Consider the following 27,370-nt stretch of genomic DNA (forward strand, 5'->3'; position numbering starts at 1 on the left):
TCACCGCTGCCGCCGCTGCCACGGCTTTCCGGTTCCACAATGAGGCCTTTCAGGATGCCGTACTTAGTGGCCACGGTGCGTGAACTGAGCTGCTTCCTGTTGTTGCCGCTCCCGCTTGTGTTATTTGCAAGTGCCATGAGGAGCAGAAAGCCCGGGATGAGTCGAAGCACGACCGCGACAACATTCATCATGGCAGACGCACTCATCTGGCCGCGTAGATTTCGTCGTCTTATGTTACCCTACTCATTGCTAGAGCGCACGTAACACACATCACGTATCCATCCGGCGTAATACCACAACAACTTGTCGAGCGGCGCGTAATCCACGATGGGAGTCCGGGAGGAGGTTCTCTTCCCGTTTCCGTCGAAGGCTTCCCTGAAAATCCCCGGATGCACCGGGGGAGGGGGAGGCACTGGCAGGGATATGCTCCACTGGATCGATGGATAATCCTGCAGGCTAAGCGGTGAGGACGCGAATCCTCTCGGGTGAAGTTCAGGCCGCAGTCATCACGGTTCGAGAGGCTCGAGAGCTTTGCAACCCCAGAAGGCGCGGCGTTGTTTGAGCTTCTCCATGGAGTGAAACGTCACCTGATAAACACTTTTCCTCTGGGTGCCTGCTGAGAGAACGTACCCTCAACGTCATCCTCTTTGGAAGCTCTGAGTTCGGAGTAGCATGGCAATGGTATGCTTCGCGAGCGGGAAGGGCAGGAGAGGGACACCGCATCCTCTTTCCCGTAGAGACCTGCTCGACTCGTTCGAAGTTGGCGGAGATATTTCGCTATTTTTTCTTTGAAGTGCGCTCATTTTGAGCCACCCACCAAGTTTAAATCAGTTCAAAGCTGTCATCAGCTATTATATATCTTTGAGTATTTTGGGCGTCGTCGGGAGTCGCTCCGGGAATCCCAAGAGCGGGAGTGAGAACTATTCTCCCGAAGTAGGTGCGGTATCGAAGCATAGTCCCGCTCTGCCTTGATGATCAGCCACACCAAAAGCAGTCTCCTATCAGAATGAATTGGGCTAACCTTCCCGTGGATTCTACATACATGAATATTTTGCGCCGGGTTCCGAACACATCTCGGAGCCTGTTTTGCAAGGAACAGTGACCCGCGATCCGTCGTCGAGCTCATCTGTAGTTTTCGAAACAATTATCGATTCCAGGCAAGGCAAACTCGCGCGCAGGAGGAACAGTTCTTAGAAGCGGAAAGGGAAGACTCTCAGCCACGCGTGTCAAAGTCACCTCGCATGAAAGGCGGGGAGGGGAGGGGGGGGGTGCGCTCAATGCGTACATGTGCGCTCAATTGCTCCGCACGTGAGTCGCATACTTTGGGAAAACGCATTTTTATTGTAGACATGTCTAATTGCGCCCGAGCCACCGGTTCCGCGTCCCGCCCCGGCGTCTACCGTTGTAGTTCCACAATCTAGGCCGATGGTGTGACTTCCTCCCATGCGAGCGTGGAAGTTGCCCTTTTTTGGTTCTCAAGCACGACACGAGATTCCGAGCTCATTCCGCTAATTTAGGCGTGGGTCTCTCTTGCTTCGCCGACCGGGCTGACGTCGGAATGCACGGATCTCTAAAGGGTGAAGCCTGACAAAAGCAGCGATTCGAAGGTCCGACCATGAAATGCTCGAATCATACCATTCGATGAAATCCTTTTTCTTTGACTATGTATGTTTGTGGAACAATGGTTGGATGTTCCGGGATCCACCGCGGGACAGCGAAACTCTTGGAGTGCCAAGTCTTGAAAATTCGGACACAGTCGAGATACATCGTTGAGGAATCTGCAATTTTAATCCTGATCCCGTCTGTCGATTCGTCTATAGGTTCACGGTGTGCACGAAACGATGGGGGCAGATACTCCATGGCGAAGGCATCATTTCAAGAGAGGTCCCAAGATGACGGAACTCCATCAGTATAATATGATACTGGCAGAGCATGGTTGCCACTGTGCTTCCCAAAGGTAGCACGGTCTCGTGATGGACTATGTAAATCGCGGATGCCCGCTCTTTCATTCCTCACTCTCTCCTCGCCTACCGTTTGCTGTTTCTTCGTTGCTCTCCCCGTGTTCCTCAGACAAGACATCGTAAATAATTCTGCTCGGAAGCTGTCTAAGCATCGGCGGACTCTTCACTGCGATGTTCCAGATACCTAGTATTTTGGGGGCCTTCGAATCCGACGGTGTGGCTCCTGCATTAATCTATCGGACTATCCATCGATCATATGCCGGGCGTTAATCAGCTTACCGTTCTGTGTTTCCTTGTTAGTCTCGGATTTGCGCAAAGCTCACTCAAACTCTGAAGCTCGGAGCCGATCTTGAACTTGGATCTCGGAGAGCTCCAGAGGACCGTTCGGAGTTCGAAGCTGGATAACCGACGGAAACAAGGATGAATTACAGCTCTCGGTGAGCTCAAGCAGAGTAGCTGCAGGTGGCGAACAAGGGCTTCTGTCCACTTAATTCCGACGTGCTATTTCACGCAGCGGAGAAAAATTACCGCGAGAGAAGTCGTTCCCATCCTACCTTTAGATAAATTACCGGCCCTCTATACGAATAATTCACGTCAAGGTTCCAGCCTCGAGTCGACGCTTTTACGTCGGAAAAATTTTCCCGTCCGCTTTCGCTATCTCTTGCATGCGATTCGAGCCTTCGTCGGGGTCTGGTTTTCATGTCGTGCCGTTCCGCATCCCTATGGTTTAATGAGAGCTTGGAGGGACTCGGCACGAAAATCGGGGTCTTGACTGAGTGCGTCGTTCGCATTTCCGTGAGAACTAGTTTGGCATCACAGAGATGCGTCTCATTTTAGTTGGATGGTTTCCGAGCTTGAGTTTTGATTAGGTCCCGGAATACCGCTCATTCAAGACCAGTCTTCAATTTGGACTACTGCATAGACATTCGAGGGGAGGGGGGACGAGCACTCGCACGACGGTTCTCGACGGGGACCGACACGTTGAGCCTTTCCGAACAGGCTGTCGTCGTAGAGTTCGAGACAGACTGCACGATGATAGATGAGGCATCGCAAGAATCAGTCGTCTTCGGCGTTCATTTGTTCTGCTAACTGTCGCGACGGTCCGAGACTCGACGGAAAGTTCGCCTCAGTCGACTGAGCGACAGATAATTGCTGTTGTCCCGTCAGTGCAGTCACCACATTCTCGCGTCTTCATTCCCGGCACGGGGATCAGCGCAGATGCGTACAGTTCGACGGAACCGATTCTTCTGAGCATGTGATCATGAAACTTGAATACCCCTCTCGGAAATTTAATTTAGGTAATAATACTCCGAGGGTAATATTATAGTATTACTGCACCTGCCGGAGTGAGCGGTCGCGTCCTCTTCCACAGAGGCGGCTCTCCACTGAATGGCACTGATAATCTGCGGAGCACGTGTCGAAACTCTCTAACGAGAGTCCCTTACACCAATATTGACTTCGAGTGTCCCGTGGTCACGTTCGGTATCATGTCAAGCTTCACTTGGAGCACTGTAAGAGCAACCTTGGACTGTCCCTCTCGCCGGGACGAACGCGGGCAAACGAGGAAGCGGTCCCAGCTCGGGAAGCCAAGTAAGATGGAGGTACGAAATCGGGGAGCAGACTACCGAAAAGAACCTCGCCAACAACGAACGTCTACCTCACATACAGAAACCTCCGCGGGAAGCTTCAGACCCCAAAAGGTACCCGGGTGTCGGTGATTGTACTCGCAGACATGGATGCGCTTATTTGCGGCCGCTTGTAGGATATAACCTGCAAATGACGAGCCACGTCGGCATAGTACCATGTAAGCACTGGCCTCTCAAGCTGCCGAGCTGTCGCTGATCGCTCGCGACCCGAATGTCGTGTTTGCATACAAATTGCGACTTTATGCCGGATCGATTGAGATAGCGATTGTTTGGCCTCCAGAATCCCGCTATTCTGATGGACGACCCTCATCGCGAGCGATTGTGATCGCGAGGCCCGGAATCATTTTTTTTTAACTTGACAAAGTTATTCATTTGCATCCTCTCGATACACCTCTAAATGGCGCCTGCGATGGGCCTACTAGGGCCCGTGGAACAGTCGCGCCGAAAACATGAGTTCATTTTCGTCCAGCAGCGTCCATAGGGGGGCCCAGGGGGCCATGGCCCCCCCCCCCCCAAGATTTTCAGTCGACCTGTCGTCAGATGGACGCACTTCCAGCGTACTCTAGTTGCTGGAAACAGATCTTCGGAGTACGATGAAAGGAGAGAGATTGGATGGCTTGACGTCGTTGAAAATTTATCGAGAAATGCCGCTTACTGTTGAAGAGATTGTGGACTACATGGCGGCTAATCCGAGAAAGCTTGAAATGGTTTTGTGAAGTAGTTTCGGGTAAGTAAATTAATACTCGAATAGTTCCATGGTTGTGCTATTTGTGATGGATTAAAATCTGAAGTTCCTGCATTCCCCTCACTTATGGTCATGATTGTAAGTACGGGGTTTCGTGCTTTATCTCGAGAATCACCATCTCCGGACAAAATCGAGAAATTGCTCTTTTTGATGCGACTCCAGGAATCGGCTGGCCCCCCTCAAAAAAAATCGTATGGACGCGCCTGTTTTCGTCGATACCTAAAAGGGGGGGGGGAGGGAATACGGCAGCTTATTTCAACGTTATGCATAGCTCTTTGATTTGCTTCTGACATTTTTTCCTGTCTTCTTTTGTTTGGCTCTCGAACAGCTCTTTCAGATCAGTGGGCAATTTGTTGTAAAGGCGGATGAAGTTCCTTAAAGCACTTCTTCGGGAGAAGTCTTCCTTAAGTCTGGGGATAGATAAATATCGTTCTTCACTGAATCTGGTGGGGTACTCGTGAGATGGCCTCTTCAGACTAGGCATACGGGAGTACCTAAATCGGACGAGGCTTCACGTACAATCCCTGTATAGTCGAGATTTTCGTTCTTTCGTAAAGAGGAGCACAGCTTGCATCCCAGCTTGAGTTACAAATGAAACGCAAGGCTCTTATTTGGAGTCTCTCGATTTTGGCGATCAGTCGATTATGTGCACCACCGTAGATTTATAACATGAAGTTGACATGGGATTCAATGAGCGCGTGATATACTGCTTTTTTGAGCGTCATGGAGCAGCAGCCCCTCAGTCTTGCGAGTATGGCAACGCCAGACCTGGCCCTAGATACAATTTTCTCAACGTGTCCGGTGATTTTGAGGTCGGCTTGAACAATTTGTCCCAGGTATTTGTATCTGTCCACGAATTCTAATGCCGGCAGTGGCAGTCATCAATTCTACATTCTCGTTCGTGCAGGTGAATCGGGGCAGGGCTCATTGTATTTTTCCTGGTGCCACAGAACGACATGCTCTTAGTTTTCCCCAAGTTCGGAACTAGACCATTCTATTGACCTTGAAGAAATCAACCAATTGCGCAATCAGTTGTGGTTTCTTGGGTAGGCGCTCCCCTCCCTAACGAATTGGAGAGCTCCCGGAACAATTCTTCGTGGAGTCTGAATTTCGCCCTGTGTCTCCTTCGCGGCTCATATGGGAGAGATGGGTGCGTAATCCCCGCTTCGGATCTCTAAGAAGGGAAGAGAACGAAATGCCGGGGGAAGGGGGGCAGTGTGGTCACCGAAAATGTACGAGGAATCAGCCCCGCAGATTTACGCAGCCGACACTTGGTGCGGCGGGCCTATCGGTCTCTCCACATCGAAGACCGAGCGACAGACCATCGCTCGGGCAGTCGAAGGTGAGAAGTCTACGGTGTCTGTTCACGGTCAGATACTGGCATAAGAACTCATACTCATCCATGAAGAATAGCTCGCCCTATATCAGCCGAGCTTGAAACGCTGGAGCCGGTTATTCCGGAATCCCGGCTCTCGGAGATACTGCACTCTGCTCGCGTCGAGCTTGGTGCCCCCCACGCGAGAGAAGTACGACTTCGGAACTCTCCATCGCTTCACCATTTTTCCGGTGACTTTATTTTTTGTGCTCGTGCCCCGTGTGTCGGTGACGTCTAGCTCTGACTTTCGCACTTGATGTCATTCACACTCACTTTTTCATACACAGCCAGCTCCATTTGAGCGTGGCAGTCGTTCCTCGCACGCACGAACGCGCGTTCTGACCTGACGCCTCGAAGGCTCCCGTACGTTAAGTCCAGACAATGTAGGTAAAAACAACACACCCAGCAGATTTAGCAGGGCGACGCGTTGATAAGAAAGCGCCGGAGTAGATCCTTCAATTCTCAGCCTGTCGACCTCATTCAAGCGTTCTCGGGTTTTTCCACAGAGGGTCCCGTAGGGCGACTGGCGAATTTCACCGCCACCCTGCCCTCTCTCTAGGAAGAGGTCGCTGAGCTCTTTTCCTGACGGGTTCTCCTCCGAAAAAGAGTATACCGTCACGATAAATTCGATATTTCATTGTTTTTCCTCGTCACGACATCGCTGCTAGCTGGAGGATCCGGGAGTAGAACCGGTTGGATTCCTACGGGTGCCTGGAATTCCGATTATGCTGTCTCATCATGCTCCAAACCAGATTCCGCTCTACGGTCTGCTCGCATTCATTTAACTCACTTGTTCGCAGGCTTACCGACAAAAGCGGAATCGGATCCCGGTGTTCGATTAGGAAACTCCAGTTCGCCGCAGCTGACAAAACGCTCGGTCTGTTTGCTGTCTGTTGCTTCATTCCACTTCCAGGCAGGCGAGGGACACGCAGACAACGATTAGATCTTGCCATTTATCATCGATCGGAACTTTTACTGCATCGCATGCATCAAGGAACGCGTGCCGGAGAACAACCCGCAATGCGCAAACACAGATTCGGGCTGACGGGCTTTGGGCGAATAGAAAGCGGAGCCGCTGCGGGCGGAGGAACTCGAATCTCCTCGAATCGCTTTCCGGTGCTCTCAAACCGAATCAGCGAGGCTCGGCGAGCTGCCAGAACCTCCGATCACTTAGGTGAGGTTTTTCGTAGAGCTGTGTGGCTCCCAACGTCGAAATTCACCGTCTACGCCCCGCGCTGGCCAGGATCCTGCTCGATCTCTCTGTTTCTCGCTTCATTTTGTTCCTCCGAGTGATTTCTTCGAGACTTCATCGATTGTGAAATGGGAATTGAAACCTCCTCCGAGAAGGCCGCATGACCAGCCGCCCGATCGGTAGCAGACCGGAGGCGAGCCGATCAGGATCGAGATAAGGCGCTTGAAGAAAGTGGGACCGAGGGGGATCAACGAGACCGACGGCTGTGAGCGTACGAAACGGAGAACAGAGCAGCAAACAGTCGGAAAGCTCTGAAAAGCCAGAGGGCCTGAACGATATGAAAGAGAGACCGGGAATCAGAAGGAAACGAAGCCAAACGAGAAGAAGAAGACGCAAAGTACAATTAGGGTACATTAGATAAAGCGTAAGGGTTCAAATGACACCGCCTCTGGGTAAAGGAAATTCTTTTCAAAATTCGTCCATTTGCTGCAGCGGCCGCGATAACAACGGGAGCGAGATCATGCCATAGCGTACGACGAGCGGCCGCAAACGGGGATAATAAATCTTCGGTAAAAGCCCCGCTACGGACTCGGTGAGATGTCACTCTCCTTGTTTCGCGCACACTTTCACTGATTTTGCGCGGAACTCTTCCCGGATTCCGTATGCACGCGAATGGATCGGCGGCTGTCCGGCAGGTTTTACCTTCTGGAAGAACCACATAGGAGGATCGTTCCTGCAGTGAAAAATTCCGGTGATTGTTTCTGCCGAAAGTACTCATCTAGTGTTCAGGTTTCTCGGAATAGGGAAAACTCTTATCAGAGCCTCGGCGATCCAATTCATTCTGTTATTGATTATTAAATGCTTATTCTGAAAATTTTTCGTACGATAGCTGAGGAGGGAAATGAAGCGCTTCGAGGAAAGCAGCGGCTCATATTTGGGTTCATGTCACCCGTCAGATTTCCACGACTCGTTCTAACCCTGCTCAGCATTGATAGATGACTCCCACGCTCGAGCCATTATGCATTCGTTTACCCAACCCAGCCTCTTGCCGCAGTTTCCAGTTCCCCGGTATCCGATGCGAGACTCGGAACATCGGCGGAAAGCGCTCCGGGGCTCTTCGGTCAAACTCGCTTCTCGCCTTCTCGGAGCTCTTTGGTTCACGCCATTCAGTAAGAAAAAAAAACGAAAAAAGGAGACGCGTCGGCATTCGACGATAATGGACGACCGCCTAAGTGGCTTGTCGACCGACGACTAGTCCGGCGCCATCTCGCTCGGAGTTCACCGCCGGCGACGAAGTGAACGGTAGCGATTTTTTCCACGTTAGATATGGAGAGACCTCGGCAGCACTCCGAACCAGCTGTGATCTGTGATTGATAACGAGGAAAAATGCTTTTCTCCCTTCAGCATTTTATTACTAGCTCTCGACTCGCGATTTTGAATAATCGGAGAGCCGCGGCGGCGGCTAAAGTTTTTTTTTGCTCTGGTTGATAAGTCATCGAATTTCAATGTTCGCCAGCGCTGCGAGCTGCCGGTGCAACAACTCCGATTTGAATGAGGATCTCCTCAATTTCCCCCCGCGGCAACCAGCGCCCCTGCTGTCTCGTTCTCCATTCGTCTTTCAGGGACAATCCAAGCACCTTCCCTCTGTGGTTCCACCTGGAATATATAGACTTTGAATAGGAGAATGCTCCGGAAGAGCAAATATAGTCATACTATTCCAAGTAGAACATCCGTCTTCTGGAATGGAACCATCATTCTCGTGGTCGGAGTGGAGGCATCCCGATTCTTTAAGGAGTAACGCACCGGATCGTGAAATATTGGAAACGTAAGAAACCTGGTCCGGTCTCGCGTTCTAGAGTCTGTGGAAGGGAATCGGAAGGAGCAAACGAGCTTTGGCGTAGAACTACACCATTGCGCTCACTCTTGTGATCAAATGCAACGGAAATGACGTCAGCGAAAGAGTGACCCGCGAACATTTGCACATCAGAATCAGAGAGCGACACCCAACGGGAACTACGTAAGCCAAGGAACCACCCAGCAGGAATCTCAATCTTCACACGATCGCCGAATCTCTATGACCTTTACGTAGCTCCAGACGCAAAAATCCATCGCCTATGGTTAGCTTTCGGAGAACGGGGAACGATCGGATCGATTGCGAGATCGAAGCATCGAGCGACAATACTCACGTTACCCGGTAGACGAGAAAACTGGACACCTGCCTACAGATGAACAGGCACATTTCAGATCCCGGAAAACGAAGGCATCAGATGCCGCCGACTCTATTACCCTTTAAGTCTAGCATGTGCTAAAACCACACACAAAGCACAAGGTGCTACTTTTGATAGCAATATGTTCTCCCGATAGAGCGGCAGGAGGCGATTGCTCTCCGCGAGAAGGCTTGATAGATTCTTTCTTCTGGTCAGATCTCGCTGGTGTGATTCCCTTTTTCACTAAAATAGTAAGTCTATGAGCAGTATAATGCGAAATGATGTTGGATATCCATTTTCATGGAACTGAGAACGATCGGAGCGATATATTCATATCTCCTTGTCCTAAGCTCTGAAAGGGTCGCGTGTTGAACGCTCCAATGAAACCCTAATCGATGGTAAATCTGATCATGTATCCTAAAGCAGAAAGGACCATATCCTCCCCACCGAGGGGAAATTTTTCTGACGATTTATGGAATCACCATCTTCCGTTTTTCGATGCGCGAATAGAGCTTTCAGTTCCGACGGGGAAACGTCAGAACGGCGGAGGAGTCTGGGTGACGCGAGTCCACTTCAGCCTCGAAGTGAGAGGCGCGGCATGAAACGCAGGGGGTTGACAGCGGTCCCAGGTGAAAAAGAGCGCATTCACGTCGACCTTATGCGTTCGGTCCAGTAGTAATGGTCGGGGCTTGGTGTCTAGCCCGAGAATGTTGGATACGATTGGCTTGACGAGCACGGTCGCGGTCCTCTGCGGATTGCATAGCTCTATGCCGTCGCTGACGCTAAGCGTCCTGTGACAACAACGATATCGAATACGGTCCCATACCTTAGCGGATACGCTTAGCGATCGGTTATTCGTTTAATATTCCACTAGGAGACACGGAAATCGGCGAAAGAATGTCTCCGGTACAGAAATAGCTGGAGGAAAGAGTTCTGTCATCGTTCCTTGTCAAAAAATCGTTGGGTTGCGAGCCTTCGAATCTCGGCATTGTGGAGGCTTGTAAGTGTCGCAATTGTGAAAGGTTTGTCACCGTCCCACTCGTAAGGCGTCGGATGGCTGGAAACTGTAAGCGCCGCGTAGCATCGAAGCGGTGGGGATGAGGCTCGATGATTCAAAGCGCGCTAAATTCTCCGCAAAAAGCGGGGAGGAATGTGTTTTTAGAGTGGATATCGTTAAGATATACTAGAGTCGGAGATAATGGTAGCCCCCGCCCCCGCTGAGCAATGTCATGGATCTCGGAAAATATTTCCATGTTCTACAGACAGACAGACCGACAGCCCATACTTTGCCACGATGGCCATCGCGTCTTGGTAGCTCCGCTGCATATTCCGAAGGCTCCCGATGAATGAAGATGGGAGAACGATTCGTCTTCCTGGGGATCCCAGCACGTCATCGCGGAAATGATCACTCAATCCACTATAAGTGTCGCTGCGGAGCTCTCTCTGATGAGTTCTATGGTACCTGAGTCGATTCTGCTCGATCTTGACATAAGCGTCTACGACAAATTCTTGCAGGAGTTTTCTTCCATGTAGCGGTGGATTGAGCTCGTCATTCCGCACGGACAACAAACAGGAATAGGAATCTCTCTGCGTGATCCTCTCGTTTTCCGAGTTTATCAAATTCGGATGCCAACCCGATTGGCCAGTGGGGAAAAATGATAGGTAAGCGAGCGTATCGCATCGTTCATCGAGGATAGATATGTGGGTCAGCGTACCGCTTCTCTGATGCACCGCCAAACTTCTCTGCGAAGGCTCGTCGTCGTGTTCAGTAACGTAAACGACCGCGACTTCGTTTGCAGTCCGCAAATCGTACGGACGACTTTCTAGACCATGGGAAGTCGCCTTCTCGAAGCGCATACTTAGTTTCGGGAAGGTCGTTGCTCTCGGAGCGCGAGTTGATTTTCTGCTGCTTCGATTTCGCTCATCATTTTGAACGCTCTGGCGTAAGGATTGACAGCAATCAACACAGAACGCAAAGTCCCCACGGTATTCGAATCACACTAGCTGTTCTGTTGGAGACGTGAGTCGGTAGCCTGCTCTGTATCCAGGATGTAGATTTGACCGTTGGGTCTCGCGTTGACGGGTTCAGGATATAAAGCTCCTATCCGATGATAGAGATCATGGATTTTGTAAGAGAAAGGTCCCCGTCCCCCGGGCGGCGCGAGTCGAGCCCCCACGGAAGCGAGAGCCAATGCAGAATTGAGGTTTCGGATGTTCTAGTGGAAATTTTTGAGACGGTTCCTGAATTCCATATCATCCGACTGTACAGGCAGGGAAAGAAGTCTCAGCCCTTCCGGATAATTTTCAAGAAGTCGCGAGGCAATTCGGCCTGTGTCACAGCAATCACTGAGGAAGTCCGGGTGCCGGGGATTCACTTCTGCTCGAAAGTGAGACGCGCGGAATGACGCACGGAGTGCACTCATCGGCCCCAGGTAAACAAAACGGAAAGGTAGTAGCGAGCTATTACCGCATGTTCGCGTGAAAACGTCTCACGTGATTGTGTATTGCATGGAGCTGGCAGTAGGTGATCAGACTTTCGGTGTTCAAAGATTATAAGGATGATTAGACTCATGAGCGGGAGAAATACATGCATGCATACATGAAATGTCCCGATTCTTGACGACTCACATTGCCAGCTTCAGGTATCAAAGTCAGCGCACCAAGATCTTCAGTGTTGGCCTCAGGTGGGCCATAGCACGGAGACGAGCACGAGTTTCTCGTGCTCTTTCCGTTCATGTTTCCGGCCGTTTCGCAACTGCTTCTGACCGCAATATATTTTCAGCTACCCGTGCTTTCGGCTTTTCTCGCATGATGGTTCTTGTGTTCGGTCTCATGGCTAACACCAAGAAAAGAACCCTTCTTCGGAGACACAGCTGCACTTTTCGTTATAATCTATCGAATCTCGGCGAAACCTCCGTTTACAATTTCGGTCGGACGAATTAAGCTCAACTCAGAACCCTGTTCGAGATCCTTCTCCGATCAGGATCCTAAATGCAGGAAACTTATTTGATACGCGGTCTGAAAGTAGATAAAGGAAACCTGCATAGCTGCAGCGGTTTTCTCTACCAGAGCAAGGGATAGCTATCCACACGAACTAAATTTTTCCCCGGACAAACAGTCTTGAGTCACTTACAGTCCATGTCCTCACCGATATACATCAGAATCTTACGTCCTTTCAACTGCTGGAGTTGACCATTCTCCCCTTATTCTAGGAAACAATTATTCATACGGCTTAACAGAGGTTTTCGAAGCTCGACAGAAATCGTCCAATCGAACCTCCTCCTCAGTTCAGTTCCGGACGAAAATTGATCGGGACAATGTGTTGGAAGGTGTGCGCAGCACCACTACGAATCTTCCCGCCGCACTTCGCCAATATACTATTCCATCTAGAGAAGATAACGAAGAGAAGAGATTGACACTGCTGCACCGCTTGTTCACGGTGGTTCCACATACACATACACAACAGGTTATGGGCCCAGGCCACCATGTGTGAAAGAGTCGAAACATTGAGGATAGAATGTTGACGAAGGCTGTGCGAGTGCCTATGCGAAATCAATAAAAGTGAACCGAGTGAAAAAGAAATTTCCTCAACCACGGCGTGGTGACGGAAAGGAGCCCAACGGGAGAATGGTCAAGGAGGACTCAGAACTGTTAATGTACGAATCCCGAGAATGAACGTGGCGTGAATGCACGACTAGCTGGAAAGCGATCGACACGCTATTCAAGACAGCGTGTCGATGTTGGTTGCTGCTGGACTCGATGACAGCTAAAGACAGATCTCGTATCGAGAAAGCTCTGAATGTTGTCTTCGATGAGCACACCAGGGTTTCGTCAATCATTTGGCAAGAATCTGAAGGAGGACCGAGGCTTAAGGTAGCGGGTCCGGTGGACAGCTTGAGAGGACCGATGCTTGATGTAGCGGGTCCGGGTGAGACCAATGCCATGGGTGGCGGGTCAGGATGAGAGGCCGATGCCATGTGTGGCAGGTCAGGATGAGGGGCCGATGCCATGTGTAGGCAGGTCAGGATGAGGGGCCGATGCCATGTGTGGCAGGTCAGGATGAGGGGCCGATGCCATGTGTGGCAGGTCAGGATGAGGGGCCGATGCCATGTGTGGCAGGTCAGGACGACGGAGGACCAATGCCTAATGTGGCGGGTCGGGACGGAGGAGGACCAATGCTCGGTTTGGCGGGTAAGGACGTCGAGGGACCAATGCCATTTGTGGCGGGTCAAGATGAGGCAACTGAACTAAGACCATACGTTGGCTGGTCGTGATGAGATGGTCGGTCGAGATGATGAACCCGTGCCATGTGTGGCAGGTTCAGATCAGCTGAAGGGTCGAAATGGGAGACCAATGCCATTTGAGGCATTGTTGGAATGGAGTATCGAGCGATGGCTGAGGCACGGCTCAATTGCCCGCCAGCCTCTTTCGGAACGCCGACGGAAACGCTGGAAGCGTCGTTGAGAGCGCTGGGAGCGCAGATGGAAACGCTGGGAGCGTTGAGGACGCTAAGAGCGTAGATGAGGATGCTGGGAGCGTTAGAGGCGCTCGGAGCGCGGACAAAGGCTGCTCGGGAAGCGTCGGGAATTCGAGAAAACTGGATGGGGGCTCGGGGAGCTGGAAATATCCGACCGTTCCGGGGTCAGGACAGAGATCAAAGTCAGCGGAACACCGAGCTGTCACTACCCGTCGATTATATGTACAAGACCAAAATTGGATCGCGGAGTGCTGCGGAATGCCAGAGAACTTCGCGAGCGATGGGAGTACTTCAGATAAGTAGAACCTAAGTTGAATTTTCTCAGAGGGTGCCTCATCCACCTTGAATGAGCTCCCTGGTTTTGAAGCGAGGGGGAGCCTTCGAGATCGCGCTCCACTTCGAAGGATCTTCGTGGTTTTGCGCAAGGGGGAGTGTTGGAAGGTGTGCGCAGCACCACTACGAATCTTCCCGCCGCACTTCGCCAATATACTATTCCATCTAGAGAAGATAACGAAGAGAAGAGATTGACACTGCTGCACCGCTTGTTCACGGTGGTTCCACATACACATTCCAACACAATGTCCCGTAAATTTGCAATATTTCGACCCAATCCTCGTCATAATCTGATGCCTACCAGCGGAGATTCAGCCCCGCAAAAGCGGGGTAGATTTCGCTGCATGGAGGACGAAGTTTCTTTAACCGCGGGCTACAGGCATTTTAAAGAAGTTTTCACGTCAAAAGAGTGGTCTCTCGCAAGGTCGATGCGTCTGGTGCTGGTGAGATTGTCGGTTGACGTCTCCTCTGTCGATGTTGCATGCGATCAGCTTCGCGAATCCGTTCACGGTTCTCCGCTGAAAGTGTACCTCTGTGTTGACGTTGCCTCAATGCTCCCTGCGTCGGAAAAGATCATGAATCTGAGCGAGGCGATCGGTTCTTCAATCGCTGAATCCATTGTGAAACACAAACTTTTCGAGGAACACGGAACAGAAAAATATTCTCAAGACAGACACCTTGGGGCACACTGAACAGAAAAATATCATTGGAGCCGGAAGAGCTCGATTAACCGTTAGGACTTAATTCAGGCCTCGATACGCTCTGACTGCGTGTTGAAACTTTGAAGCTCTTCTAATGTCCTGAAAAAATAATAGAGGATGCCCGGCGAGCGGACGATACACAAAAGAGTGTGTCGGGGTACGAACGATATGCCCCGCGATCATCCGCGGTTAACCCTGAGTGCGCGAAGGCGGAAGCTTGAAACAGCGACGCTTTTGGCCGCGGCGGCGAATGCATGGGAAGGAAAACGCTCTCAGGAATGAACCGCAAATTGAATCACGGCATGCGGCGACAGCTTTGTGGCAATTCGGAGACGTCATGTTCCGCGTTTCTGACAGCGAATTCTAGCACTAAGATGCAACCCTTCAGAACCAAATTTGGGGTGAGGGGCCATGAAGAGCGCTCGGATGCCCTGTCGAAATTAGGTACCGATCGCACCACTCCTGCGGGTAGCTGCCACAGACCCGAACGTGACAGACGCGCGGCTTTTATCCATGGTATGGAATGGATGGATATGGATGTATGGATCAATAAGCCGAGGACGACACTCCTCTGCATTTATATTTTGACAGTGTGAAGGAGCGGCTGCCGGTGAATGGAACGTAGGGAACCCTCGCCGCCGGTTTTCGCCGCGCAGACAGCATAGCAAAGGCACACTCTCGCAGACAGACGTCTCCGAGAGCGGTCGCTCACGGCCGAGACTCTTCGTAGATTTCAGTTCGTAATCTAATTGATTGTGATCGCTGATCAGTCCAGCCTTATCAGTGCCACCTCCTTACAATATTAGCCCAAACTCCACCTTCATGGAAATCAGAGAATTCGTTGGACACACGCAAATCATAGACCCTTCTCATATATCCCATAACAAGAAGCCCCTCATCATACATATGCGGAGGTTTCGACTTGGATATGAAAAATCCCCAATTCAGAGAGCAAATCACAACCTTCATGCGAGAAAACTTCGATACAGACCTCATCACCGACCCAGCTTCCTCCACAACCAATCCCAATGCATGCACCGATCTCATATTCACGAGACGCATCCGTCAGCTCCGAATAATAATCAACCACATCGCCTATTTCAGCTATCACAACGCAATTTTTACAATTCTCGAATAAACAACCCAACGAATCTTGACTGTAGGACTTCTACCACGAGCATTCGACGTAGTTCTACGGAATTCGACAGTTTGGCACAGCCAAACCCCCCTGGAACTTTTTTGCGACGGTCGTTAATAATTCACGTAAGATGCGGCTGGGCATCGGATGGCTGCCAGGAGCTGAGGTTGGCGCATCTTCGCTTTGTGCGGTGGACTCGGTGTTAATTTCTCGCTGCCGATTTCGCAGCTCTTTCTGGCAAATATCTTCCTAGAGCAGCACGCTCGGAAATAATGTGAAATCGATTGAAATAATGTGCGGGACAGTTCCAACAGCTCACCTCCTCTGTTAGATGATGCGCTGTTTGATTCGGGTTCGACTACGAGTCGGAGCAGCGATCGTTCTCGGCGAAAGCTCACTCGATGGGTTCTGCGAGAGACCCGACACCAGACAAAGAACAGGAGGGGCAAAAGAGGCGGCAAAGAAAGAGGAAATTGGTTACGATATTCAGAGCATGCCTCGTCTTCCTCGTCGTCCGGCCGACCGACCGAATTCGGCCCAGCCGTGGACGCTTCGCTCCTTCGCTCTTGATTCTATGTATGAGCCGACATCTGCTCCCAAATGCCGATGCTACCGCCTCTGCAACGGGTATCGCCGCCGCTATCGTCGGCGTAGAGAGTGGAAAAACGGAGAGAAGACTCGCGTGTGCATTCCTGTGACGCTTGTTAGAAGCCTCGCTTTTCAAAACGTTCGTCGCGATAGGCGGAATTTTCCCCATCGCGCCCTGCTCCCGACTCCCGATCCGGCGCTCTTGGGGCGTCAACTTTCGAATTACCTACCGGAGGCTCGGAATCTTTGGGCTGAACTGAATTCAACTACTGCGAGGGCGGATGAGGGACTCCACCGACTCTGATATTGGTTCCCTCGAGCCTTCTTCCTCTCTTCCAGGTGTTCTCTGTAGAGCAAGTAGTGTAGCAGCCACTCTGAGGTAAGCGAGCCAGCAGTCAGGCTTCCGACCTACCCGCATAAAGCCTCGGGAGCAGTTCCCATCCAAGTTCTCTACCTGCCAGGAAGTCGATCCGTCCGTCCACCAGACCGCCCGTCCGCGCCCTACAGTGTAGAGCAGCATCGTAAGACGTTTCCGCATCGGGGAAAGAGCTCATCCTGGCGTTAAAATGAATTCTTCTGTTAACGGCTGGCGGAAGGGGAGGGCATCGCTTTTATTTCCTTTCTCCTTCGCCCCCCGCCTCGAGAGGCTGTGGGGACTAGACGAGAACTGCTGCTGGCTTCAAACTTTCCGGTGAGGAATTCTCCCGTCATTGTCTGATATTGGAGCTGGAAATGACGAGAAGAATTAGATACCGTTTCTTCTCACTCAGATCTGCGCCAATATTCCTCCTCCCGACTACTCGTGCGGGCTCGAACCCTAGGAGAAAATTTTAAGTATGAATCCTGTTCCGCCTCCCAGTGGATCTCATGGGAAAGGAGGAAGGTGGGGAAATATCAATATTTTCCCCCACGTTCTTAAATCATTCATGGACTTGGGTGAATCTGAGGGTCCAAGGTACATAACTAGGATTCAATCTCGAAGCCGGCTCCCTCCATTGCTGGATTCCAGCTTCGACGGTGCGAATTCCGCCCGTCTGAGAGACTTTTTCGCACAATCGAATCGTAAATAATACGGAAGCTTGACAACGCGACACCTGAAATCCCAACTTGGCTGGTATATGAACTCGCTCTGGATCAGAAGCCGAGCAGACCTGCTCCAGAATGCAGCACCGCTCGGCGACTCTTATTTTTCTCGTCGTTCTCGGTTGGTAGAGATTCGGACGAGAAAAATTGCATAGTAGGCTGCTCTTTCCATGTGTTCCGTCATCGCTACTCTACGCCACGCTGAGCGGCGCCGCGCCAGTTTTCTCTATCTGTCACCGGTGCTCCCCGCCCCGCGATCCCATGTTTGTCGCCGGGCAATCGTCTCGACGCCCCCTCAACTCATGAATAAATTTAATAAGTTCGGTGAAATTTCGTAGACTTCGCAGAGCTCCCGCGCGCGAGCCTGGATTGCGATTGCAGAGCACTCGAGTCCCGCAGTCGCCGAGTTGTCGGAGGCACGGTCTTGCCGAGAAATCAGAGATTCCCGTGGATGTCTGCGCTGCTAGATTCCGATCGCAAACTTGTCGGAGGGGCGACAGTTCTCAACGATAGGTGAGTCGGTAATACGAGTGATAATTGGCGTAGACACTCACCGCGGCGATGTTCCGGCTCAGAGCGCACCCTGGGGTTCTCTGAGTAACGACCAGACGCCGACGTGGTGTGGTTTGCCGGAGGCGTCGCATGGTGATGTGGAGTTCCGGACTGGTCGGAGAGTTCAATTTCGGAGTTCGCAACCACGTGCCCATGATCGAGTGCTTCCTCCCGGAAAGGCCTCCATATGTTTCTGGAGGATCGCCCCCGAGGCTCCGGCGAGTATATGCATTCTTCAGTTTTAGGAAATCAGAATAGGACAGCTTACCCGTTCGTTGAGGAGCTGCCGGATTTATCGGAGGGTTGATATCAGCTGCGATGTTGGGAGCGGCGACCATAGTGCGTCGACGAAATCTGAAGTTTTTGAGGTAGAATTCGAGATATGGCATCGTGACTCCTATTCCAGGTATCTGTTGACCGCTGCTCACGTTTGCTCTGGCAGCAACCCGCAAGACCTGACTGCGTTCTTCGGCTCCAATTCTATCAAGGAATCAGATGTGAATAGTCACCTCAGGAAGGTAATAATAATCATCATCATCCACTCCGAAGGCCCAAGTATTCGTTTGGAGAATTATCTTAGTGGGTACTTTGGTTATCGTGAGGGAGAAGCTTCACCCAGACGCTCTCGGAATTCTGGCACGGCCTAAAAACGCCCATGTTGAGCCGACCCCTGTCGTTTCAGCTGAGAGTGGCACGGTGTATCATGCACCCTGATTTTTCTCCAAGCTCGGGAATCAACGACATCGCCTTGCTTGAGTTGAAAGAGCGCCTCAATCTCTCCGAACACGTGTCACCCGTCTGTCTTTCGAAGTGAGCCAATGCCTGCCTTTGATAACGACAGTTTTGCGGCCTCCAATTCTCTGAGAATGTATCAAGCGTCCCGCGACTCTCGGATCAGCATAAATGCTTGGAACTATTTTGTATCACAGCTCTTCGGGAACGAACCTAGTGTTCGTTAGCGGTTGGGGAAGGACGAGTGAGCGCAATGGCGGCACAAGCGACGACTTACGAATCGCCAAATTGGTCAAAGCCAGTTTGATACACTGTGAGGAGCCCGTCACATAGATTTTCTCTCGCCGGTATTCTCCGAGCTGTCATCCCGATCGCTCTCGTCGAACATCTTATGTATTACTCTGTTCCGCACGTTCCAGGTCAATCCAAATTCGGTCCTGAAATCGTTCGAGCGCCATCGGTGCTGTGCGCAATCGGGAATCAGAAAGATGCCTGTCAGGGAGACTCGGGAGGTCCTCTGATGGAGAATGACGCAAGCAATAGAGTTTGGTCCCAAATTGGAGTTGTCAGGTACGTCAGGTGACAAGACGCAGATTTTCCTTCTGAATAAAACGAGTCTGCACCGCGACACGAACGCGGAGAAGGCGAACTCGATTTGGATTCAGACGCAATCGAATTTCCTCAGCTGGGGCTTCGGGTGCGGGAGGCCCGCAACGCCAGGAATCTACAGTCGAATCTCGCACTATGTCTCATGGATCCGCGAAATCGCCTCAGAAGTCTGCACGATTGGAGACGAAGACCGAAATCTGAATTCGGTGCGCTGACGACTTCGCCATCGGAATTGCTTTACGACGCAACATGACCCATTTACATACAGCGATTTATCGCCCACTTGAACTCTGCTTCATAGCTCCTCACGCCACGTTGGTTTTTTCATCCGTTCGAAACGGTTCGGTGGTGATGCTCCGTTTGAATGTTCATCTTTCCTTAAGTAAAACACTGATGAAGGAACACGCTCCCTCTTCTCTCTCTCCGTCTGAGCTCGACGTTCTGATCGCCAAGCTGCATGCAGAGCTTCGGTAGAGGCAGAGGCAGGGACTACTCTCTTAAAGCTCTTCCTCTGGAATCTCCCCTCCTCGCGGCTAGATAATCCCCAGGCGGAGCAGGGTTTCTGTGTCTTCCCTCTCTCTGGGGCACACCCTCGTGATAAGGATGTATTGGTATTGGGCTCCTTGAGGGGGATTCACGTGCAGTTAGCAACCGCCCGTAGAAGCTCCATCGAACACATTCCCAGCCTGCGCTCAAGTTGCAAAGCCAACGTCATAGCATGTTGCATGATGACCTCGTCCGGGGAAGAAATGTAGTTTTATCGCTATGGTATAGCTATCCAAGGTCAGAACAAAAGCCTGCGAGCGGTACACCATTACAACGGAATATTTCGTTCTCTCATCGTCGAACTTTTTCATATACCTCATACTGCCGTACATTGATCCGTGACATCGAATGTGAACTTATCGTGATTATTCCAAGTGGAGGGCATGTCTATCGTTCGACCATCCGAAAGCTGCTCGTTTATTCGGGACCGCCCGTCCATTCAATCCGTCCACCGGCGGGGGAGAAGAGTACGTCACTCATAGTAGTATATTTCATTCAATCAATCAATCAAGGAGTATTGCATACTCACTCGAACGGGCGACGAGGTTCAGATCTTCGCGACTCGGGTTCCCGAATTCCAAGCCTCAAAGGTGCCCGTTCAATGGAGACAGTCCTCCTGTCAGAATATCTACGGAATGACATCTGTATAATATGGATTCATCTTCTTGTCGCGAGCTCAACGATACATCCGCGAACTCCTGCCCGGCTATCGAGGAACGATCAGTGGTGTGAGCTCAGGAGGAAGTAGGCACATGCAATTTTCGCTCCACTGTGGTTTAATATACACGGAGCGCTTTGCGAGAGCTCCTAGCTCCGTTTGGGGCAGACCGGCGAGGGAACATCTGTTTGGAACTTTTCGTTCAGTTTCTCCGCCGTGCCGCGAAAGTTCCTCCGATGCTTCCTTAATCATACCTATGTACCGCAGGAGTGTCAGGCGTAGAAGTCAGGGTTCTTTGGGCATTATCTCATGCAAAGTCGATTTCGGACATCAAGGTTCTAGGGTATACGTACACAACCTGAAAAACTGAAACCTGATCTCCGATGCAAATCGGGAATGGCACCCGAATGAATTGGGAAAACGAAGAGCATGTCAACAGAAAAGCAACGACGGAATCACGCTCGCTCTTTTATGAACGTGAGTCTTGCGGCCGCAATGATCTGCGGAAGATTCCGGAATTAGCCTCGCCCATTTCTATGGTACTTCTGCGACTCCTGCGATCCAGGAAGTTTTTTCACGGAGTTTTCGCCCTATAACCAAGACTAGTTACGGCTCACCAGATATCTGACCTGTTATCACACGAATGGAAACACCAACAATACGCTGAACTAGTCACCGCTTGGTTCCGGAAAGCTGCGCAGGAGCTGGATTTGTCCGAAAAACGTCCTCGCTGACTACCTTGACAACGACGCGACGAACGTCTGACGTTCTGAGTTCGTCTCGGCGACATAGAATCGCCTGATCGCTCAAGCGGGCACTAAACCAAAGAACGAGCTACTTCCAAAAAGCTCGAAGCTAGGCAATCGATGACCGAAGCGGAAGCGGAGCGCTCAGGAGTTACATAATTTGACGCTCGGAGGAGAAGGCCGCGAATCGTATCGACGTCCTGGGGAAGAATAATGAACGCCCACCACACAGGCGTTCACGAGAGACCATTATAAATACAGTTCTCATCGCTAATGTACACCCTCGGTGGGTCCGTCGTCACCGATAGACGCCGGCCCCCGCGTTTTCCATACGGCCTGCCTACTGGTAACGTGTCTTGTTGTTCAGCAGCTTGTAAGCGAGTTTGTTCGCCGTACGAAATAATGCAAAAGTGTCAACGAACGCATGCTTCTTCAAACGGTGTTACTCCCAACGGTGTGGCAACGTTTTGGATTTTCTTCGCGACCAATGCACCAAGTAACCATCACAGCAAATCGAGGATTGAATCGTTCCCCGAAAACCTTCGATCGAATCCTCGAGCGCAGTCATGCTTGACTCTAGAGGGAGTATGTGGCCTGAACCACCTGACGAGTGAAACGCCGCGCTAATTCCAAAGAAGGCAAATATCGCATTCTCTGTCAATCACGCATGCGGTGGACGATTCGCTCGTCCGACCACCGGCCTGATTGTTCCTCCGCTCTGATCAAGGCGGGATTCGTTTGGGGGCGAACGCTATCGTGCTCCTCTTCGGAGCTTCCTGGTCATGGATAGTGGAAGCCAACGTGAAGTTCGAAGAAAGCCGATACAGGATGAGCTTTTGAGCAGGATGAGCAAGATTCTCGATCAAATTCATCAGTTCATCAGGCCCGCATTTAGAATGGCAAGGCGGTTTAATATATGATCGAGATAGATGCCCAAGGTGAACTCCGTCATCGGCAGCCTTCTTCTCACGGTTCTGCGGAAGAAGAGGCAGACTGTGGTCGCCTTGAAGAGGATATTTCTTCCCCCACACATTCAGCGAGAATTTTCGATGAAGCCTCAATATCACTGAGGGAATTATGCAAGTCCTCATCGTGTGCGACTTTTTTCTGCAGCTCATCAATGCTTACGAAATCAAAGACTGAAGCTCTCCAAACGAGTCAACAGGCCCGGCACGAGTCCTCGACGATCCAAATACCATTGAGTGCCAGCCGTGACATTGGAATCGCGCGTTAGATTATTCCAGGATGATGAGATTACATCATTGATCGAATGACAGAGTGGGAATCGATCCGCTCCTTTGTTCGCATCGCGTCGGAGCGCCAATCAAGTCGGTTCTGGGGAGCGCGTGGTGTCACGATTTTGAAGCCGGTGTGTCTGATTCGCTCTGACAGCTAATGGATTCAGATCAGATGTCTCAGTCAGTCGGATCCTTAGTAAAAGCCCGAACACAGCGCAATTACGAAGTGAACCCGAGGATCGGAGAGTGTTACACGGTTCCGCAAGTTTGGATTTGTTTCATTACGGATCAGGGGCAGAAAAGAACCTTCTCCCATTGTGATCGTTGTGTCAGGAGTTTCCGGCTTGAGAGCTCAGCTGTTCCCAGTAAAAGTGTTCGTTTCTCTGAAGAGAAGCTATTTTGTCCAGTGGTTCTCAGCTAATGCTTTTATCTTTCCAAACACTTTTTTAAAATAGATTGTTTCTATTTGAGCGACTTGCGCCGGAGCATTTTTGTGAGCGGCTCCCAGCGTCGACACACCGCTTGAGGAAATTCTGCGCTTTCGCAACTCGCGATACTGGCTAAACGGAATCAGATCTGTTCCGATTTACTGTTCACACGAGCGATACCGTTACGTGGAACCGAAGGGCTTCCAGTGATTTCCCAGAGAATGATATAGTATACCTTCTCGTCAGGGGTCGTCCGAGAAAAGGAACCTACGAAATGCATTTACCTAGCACTGTCATCGGCGTAGATCTAGACGAGAGGAAAATCTGTTACTCGTAGCTTTGCCAGGATTGACCCGCGATCGCCCGCAGCTGACCCTCGTGTGATTGAATCGTTATCGTTGATAGACGAGGAGAACCAGCATGAGTAGCTCAATTATGGAAACGACGTTTTCTCATCCCACGGTGAGCGAAGACATACCAGTTTGCCGTCAAAATTTCTACTAGGACGCCCAGATAGTCACGGGCATGACTGGATGCATTGGGGTGACGGCAGAAAAACGGAGAGGTTACGTAAGCTCTCAGCCTCTCATCCGACCAAAGAACCCTGCACTGTGGATCAGACATCTCCTCGGAGCGAACAGTGGGCACGGAGACATATGCAGACGGTCAGAGGGGAGGCCGAGCTGCGAACAACGACAACCGATTGTGTTTGTCTGAAGTCAGACCAGAGAAAAGCTCTCGCTGCTCTCGCCGCCGCGCTGGGACTCACTGTGAAGGCGCGCGAGAAAACTGGCCGAGCGCTTGGACAGCGCTTGACTGTCCACGCACCGCGAAGCCTTGTTACAGCTCAACTACGACACATGCGGGTTGAGAACATTTTTGTTGGAGTTCTTAGGAGGTGTCCGCTCGGTGAGCGCAGCGCAGTGCCGCTCCGTGGTTATTTCGGCGGAAAAACTCGCAAAAGTCAATCTGCTGACGCGGTCGTCTGTTTGTCACAATGCCGACCCCACTCGCGCGGGGCGGCACGCCGCATATGCTCCCCCGGAAAGGACATCAGATAGATTCCTATGCGGAGCTTGTCTTGATTTTCGCGATCCTAAATATTCTTGACAATCCTCCGTCAGTAGGTACATGGATCATGAATATTTTTTGCAAGCAAGTATATCTACATGCATAGATTCGTATCGAGGCATTCGGGTAGTCCAAGAACAACGCTTCCTGATACAAGGTTTCAGAAGTCGCTTTCGAGGGTCCCCAAGACAACAGAAAATGAGCCTAATCATTGTTCGGATGGAAGTAGCCGCTATAGTCCGAAACCAGCAAGAAGCGCCGAGTCTTCGGTCACCCATTCTTTCGAGTCCCAAGCTTCGGAGGAGTAGAGACTTGGAGACCCCCATTCCTAGTACCATCGAGGACCCTATCGCGCATTGGCTAATCCTGGGAATCGTCGCTAAGGTTTGACGATCAGATGTCGAGCCGGAGTCACGCAAACGGAGGGGACAGTCTCGGATTTCTCAAAACTGCGGGAGCTGGAACGAGCTTGTCGCAATATGCTGACCAGCGCCACTTCAACACGGAGCCGGACCAGCGCAAAGATGACATTGCTCAAAGTCTTCCTCGTTGGCATTATCACTATAGTTATGGTATTCAGCTTGATTATTGTGAAACAGAATACTAGGCGGGAAACTCGCTGCTCTGGCTTTGAAGACACAGGTCATCTCCTGAAAAGCATTCTTTCAAGTCGCGTCTAACGTACCGGATGTCCCGACTTTATGAGCCAGAACACCTTTTCGATTCGATGCTGATGCTACTTTCTCGGCAGAACGATTGAAAAAAATTGTATCGTTCTCCAACGAGTGAATTTCCTGACCTGAGGATCTGATTCACGCCATGGATCTTGGAACCATATAATACCCTAGAGCCGACGAAACGTTCACGATTTTAGCGGCCGCCAAAACAGGGGAAGAGCGCCAAGCTACCCGAAACAAATCGATGCGTCGTCATCACACTCCCGTCAGGCCGGAGATGCTCGTGAACTTTCATTCACGGACTTCCATCGTAGACTTCAGCTTCGCCGTATTCGACCACGAGTCGGCGATCCTAGTTCAGCTCTACAGGAAGTATAACAAGCCCCGTCAGCCCATAGTATTCATTGGCTTCAGTGAACTTGACCGGAATCTGACGAACCGTGGCGTTGGATGACGAATTATTGGTTGATGCAGATTCTTATGTAATTTTCGACGTCCTAGACGGCTTTCCACCTTCCCTGTGTCCGTTCAGACTTGAAAATCGCCATCGCCCAGGGTCCGCAGGAAAATGCATCCGATCTTTGCGTCGTTCTTCCAATCCGCGTCATTGCGCGAAATAAGCTCAATCCTGGGACTCGGACCCAGACTGTGGCGCTGAGCTTTTCCGTTGCGAATTCTCGTGAATAATACTCCGAATGATATGGCTTCAATCGGATCACACGACATATCTATCTGGGAGGATCGACAATGACACATGGTGGGTGGGCTCGTTCTATTCAAGTTACTATCACTCACAGACTGGGCTGCTGAGTCGACGTCGAAAAAACACTCCCAAGTCCTGCGTGGGAGGTATACAGTTTATTAGAAATCTTCGGAAGATGATCCTCTAGCTCAAGGATTCAAAAAAACCGGCTAAATCCCGAGATCGAATGTTTGAGGATCGGAGCTTCCCCAATTCTGAATTGCGAGGGGTTAAATGGCTCCCCGTTTCGCTTGCCTTTTCCTTCATTCCCGGCATTTCATCCATTTCGTATGTTTTGGAATTCCCAGCGAAGAGTCCCGTCTCTGGATCGGCTCAAGCATCGCTCATCTCGTCCCATCGGACCAAACAGTATTATCGAGTGCTCCACGAGACGGAAAAGCTAGCCGAACTCAAGACGTGCATACCGAAATAGGACGCATTCGATGCACATTACGGCCCTGTATCGGTCAGATGCACCATTGAGTTGGAGAAAACAACAAGGCTAGCCACTATCCTGATGGTGTAAAAAAAAACGTTGACAGCTAGCAGTTTCGCAGTATTATTCACTCGAAAAAGATCTCAGCCTTCTCATTTTTTCTCCGTTGTTTGTTTCGATAATAATCTAGCGGGTGATTCTGTAAATCTTCTTCTGCTCGTTCGAAATTCGCATCGGCGAAAGTATTTCTTCTGTCACGAGCAGTCTTACCTCGACGCGTAAGTCACCAAACCGGCTGCGCTGTCCGGCCCGCTTCTCATGCTGCACCGGTGTGCGCAACTTTCTCTCGGGAAAATATTATGAATTATGTCGAACATCGGACTGAGTGAGTGCTCTCTGTACATCGCGCTCGAGAAACTACGGGGAGGATTCACTGATCCATTGATATATTGAAATGTAATAGCGTCTTGTACTGCAGACAATCAACAGACCTTGGAACCCCTTACCCTCTACGGGGTATAAGAAGCTGTGGCGCTCTTTGAGCAGGCGGCAGTGGGTTGATTCGTTGGTAGTCAGAACCGCTGTAACATCGGCAGGCGCTTGAAATCCGCGCCGGAGTCGACGTTCAGCTCTGGTGTGTGCTTTGTCAAGTGACCGAGCCCTATCGGTTCTCGGCCTATCTACCTCGGGACGGAGTTGTTCGTTCGGAATCTTCAGAATTCACAGGCAGAATAATTTCGCAGGGTAGTTGTCGCCGATGCTTGTGTGCGGAACCTACCTGCTTGAAGCATGAAGAGTTTTCTCGTCGTCGTGTTCTGTGTTGCCGCCGGCTTCGACGGAGTGCTGTGCGCGGATAGAACTCTCAAAAGATGTAAGTCCAGAGCTTTGGCAACTTCGTTTGTTTTTCGTGCGGTCCGATTCTCGGGCACAAAGACTCACCAAGATATTCTCGCTTGCGCGCTTGGCTTCTCGGGTTACCCTTCTAATACTTCAACGATCAGATCGAGGGAGATGTTGAAGTATCTACGATAACCTTCGTGTGGATAGTGAATATGGAGAGCATGACTTTGCTGCGAGATGGGCCCTCTGCGCTATCACGGGACTGCGATCCCTTCCCTGTACGCCTAGTATCGATCATTGAGCCTCGCAATAATCGGATGTCCTCTCCGAGGTTGCTCACCGGGTGGCTGTGAACTGGTATCAGTGTTGTCCAATTGTTTGGGAGTGGTATTCTCCGTGGAATATTGTTCGGGTAGGGATTTGTCTGCTTTGAGCGGAATAACGTCGCGCGATTAGGTAAAGCAACAGGCGTTCGCATAGACGATACACCTGGCAAGCGACACTTGAGTGTGGCAACCAATGCATCCGCATCCCGCCAAAGTACTGACGACTACTGGCGGCGTGGATTCTCGCGATACCGATTGTTGTCGTTCTGATCAAATTGCTGTCCCGTTGGCTAAATGGAAGAGGAAAATTGCAATGACTCGAT

At 50.9% G+C, this 27,370-nt stretch overlaps 1 protein-coding gene across 1 annotated transcript; it reads left to right on the forward strand.

Annotated features, from left to right (window-relative positions):
• Positions 1-5,582: 5,582 nt before the first annotated feature.
• LOC100902057 (trypsin-1-like) lies at positions 5,583-19,554 on the forward strand. The gene is made up of 7 exons (XM_003740793.2): positions 5,583-5,694; positions 17,785-17,959; positions 18,405-18,516; positions 18,681-18,808; positions 18,928-19,043; positions 19,150-19,300; positions 19,416-19,554. Exons 1-7 carry the CDS (start codon positions 5,583-5,585, stop codon positions 19,552-19,554), a joined length of 933 nt encoding a protein of 310 aa, XP_003740841.2.
• The last annotated feature ends 7,816 nt before the right edge of the window (positions 19,555-27,370 follow it).

Source organism: Galendromus occidentalis, unplaced genomic scaffold (assembly GCF_000255335.2).
Source record: "Galendromus occidentalis unplaced genomic scaffold, Mocc_1.1 scf7180000077086, whole genome shotgun sequence".
NCBI classification, from domain to species: domain Eukaryota; kingdom Metazoa; phylum Arthropoda; class Arachnida; order Mesostigmata; family Phytoseiidae; genus Galendromus; species Galendromus occidentalis.

What these genes read in the sequence shown, in the direction of transcription:
- LOC100902057 (XM_003740793.2), top strand. Translation starts at nt 5,583, where the DNA reads ATGTACGAGGAATCAGCCCCGCAGATTTACGCAGCCGACACTTGGTGC. An exon ending in GCGACAGTTCTCAACGATAG is followed by an intron (nt 17,960 to 18,404) that starts GTGAGTCGGTAA and finishes CTCCTATTCCAG; the next exon opens with GTATCTGTTGACCGCTGCTC. An exon ending in TGAATAGTCACCTCAGGAAG is followed by an intron (nt 18,517 to 18,680) that starts GTAATAATAATC and finishes CTGTCGTTTCAG; the next exon opens with CTGAGAGTGGCACGGTGTAT.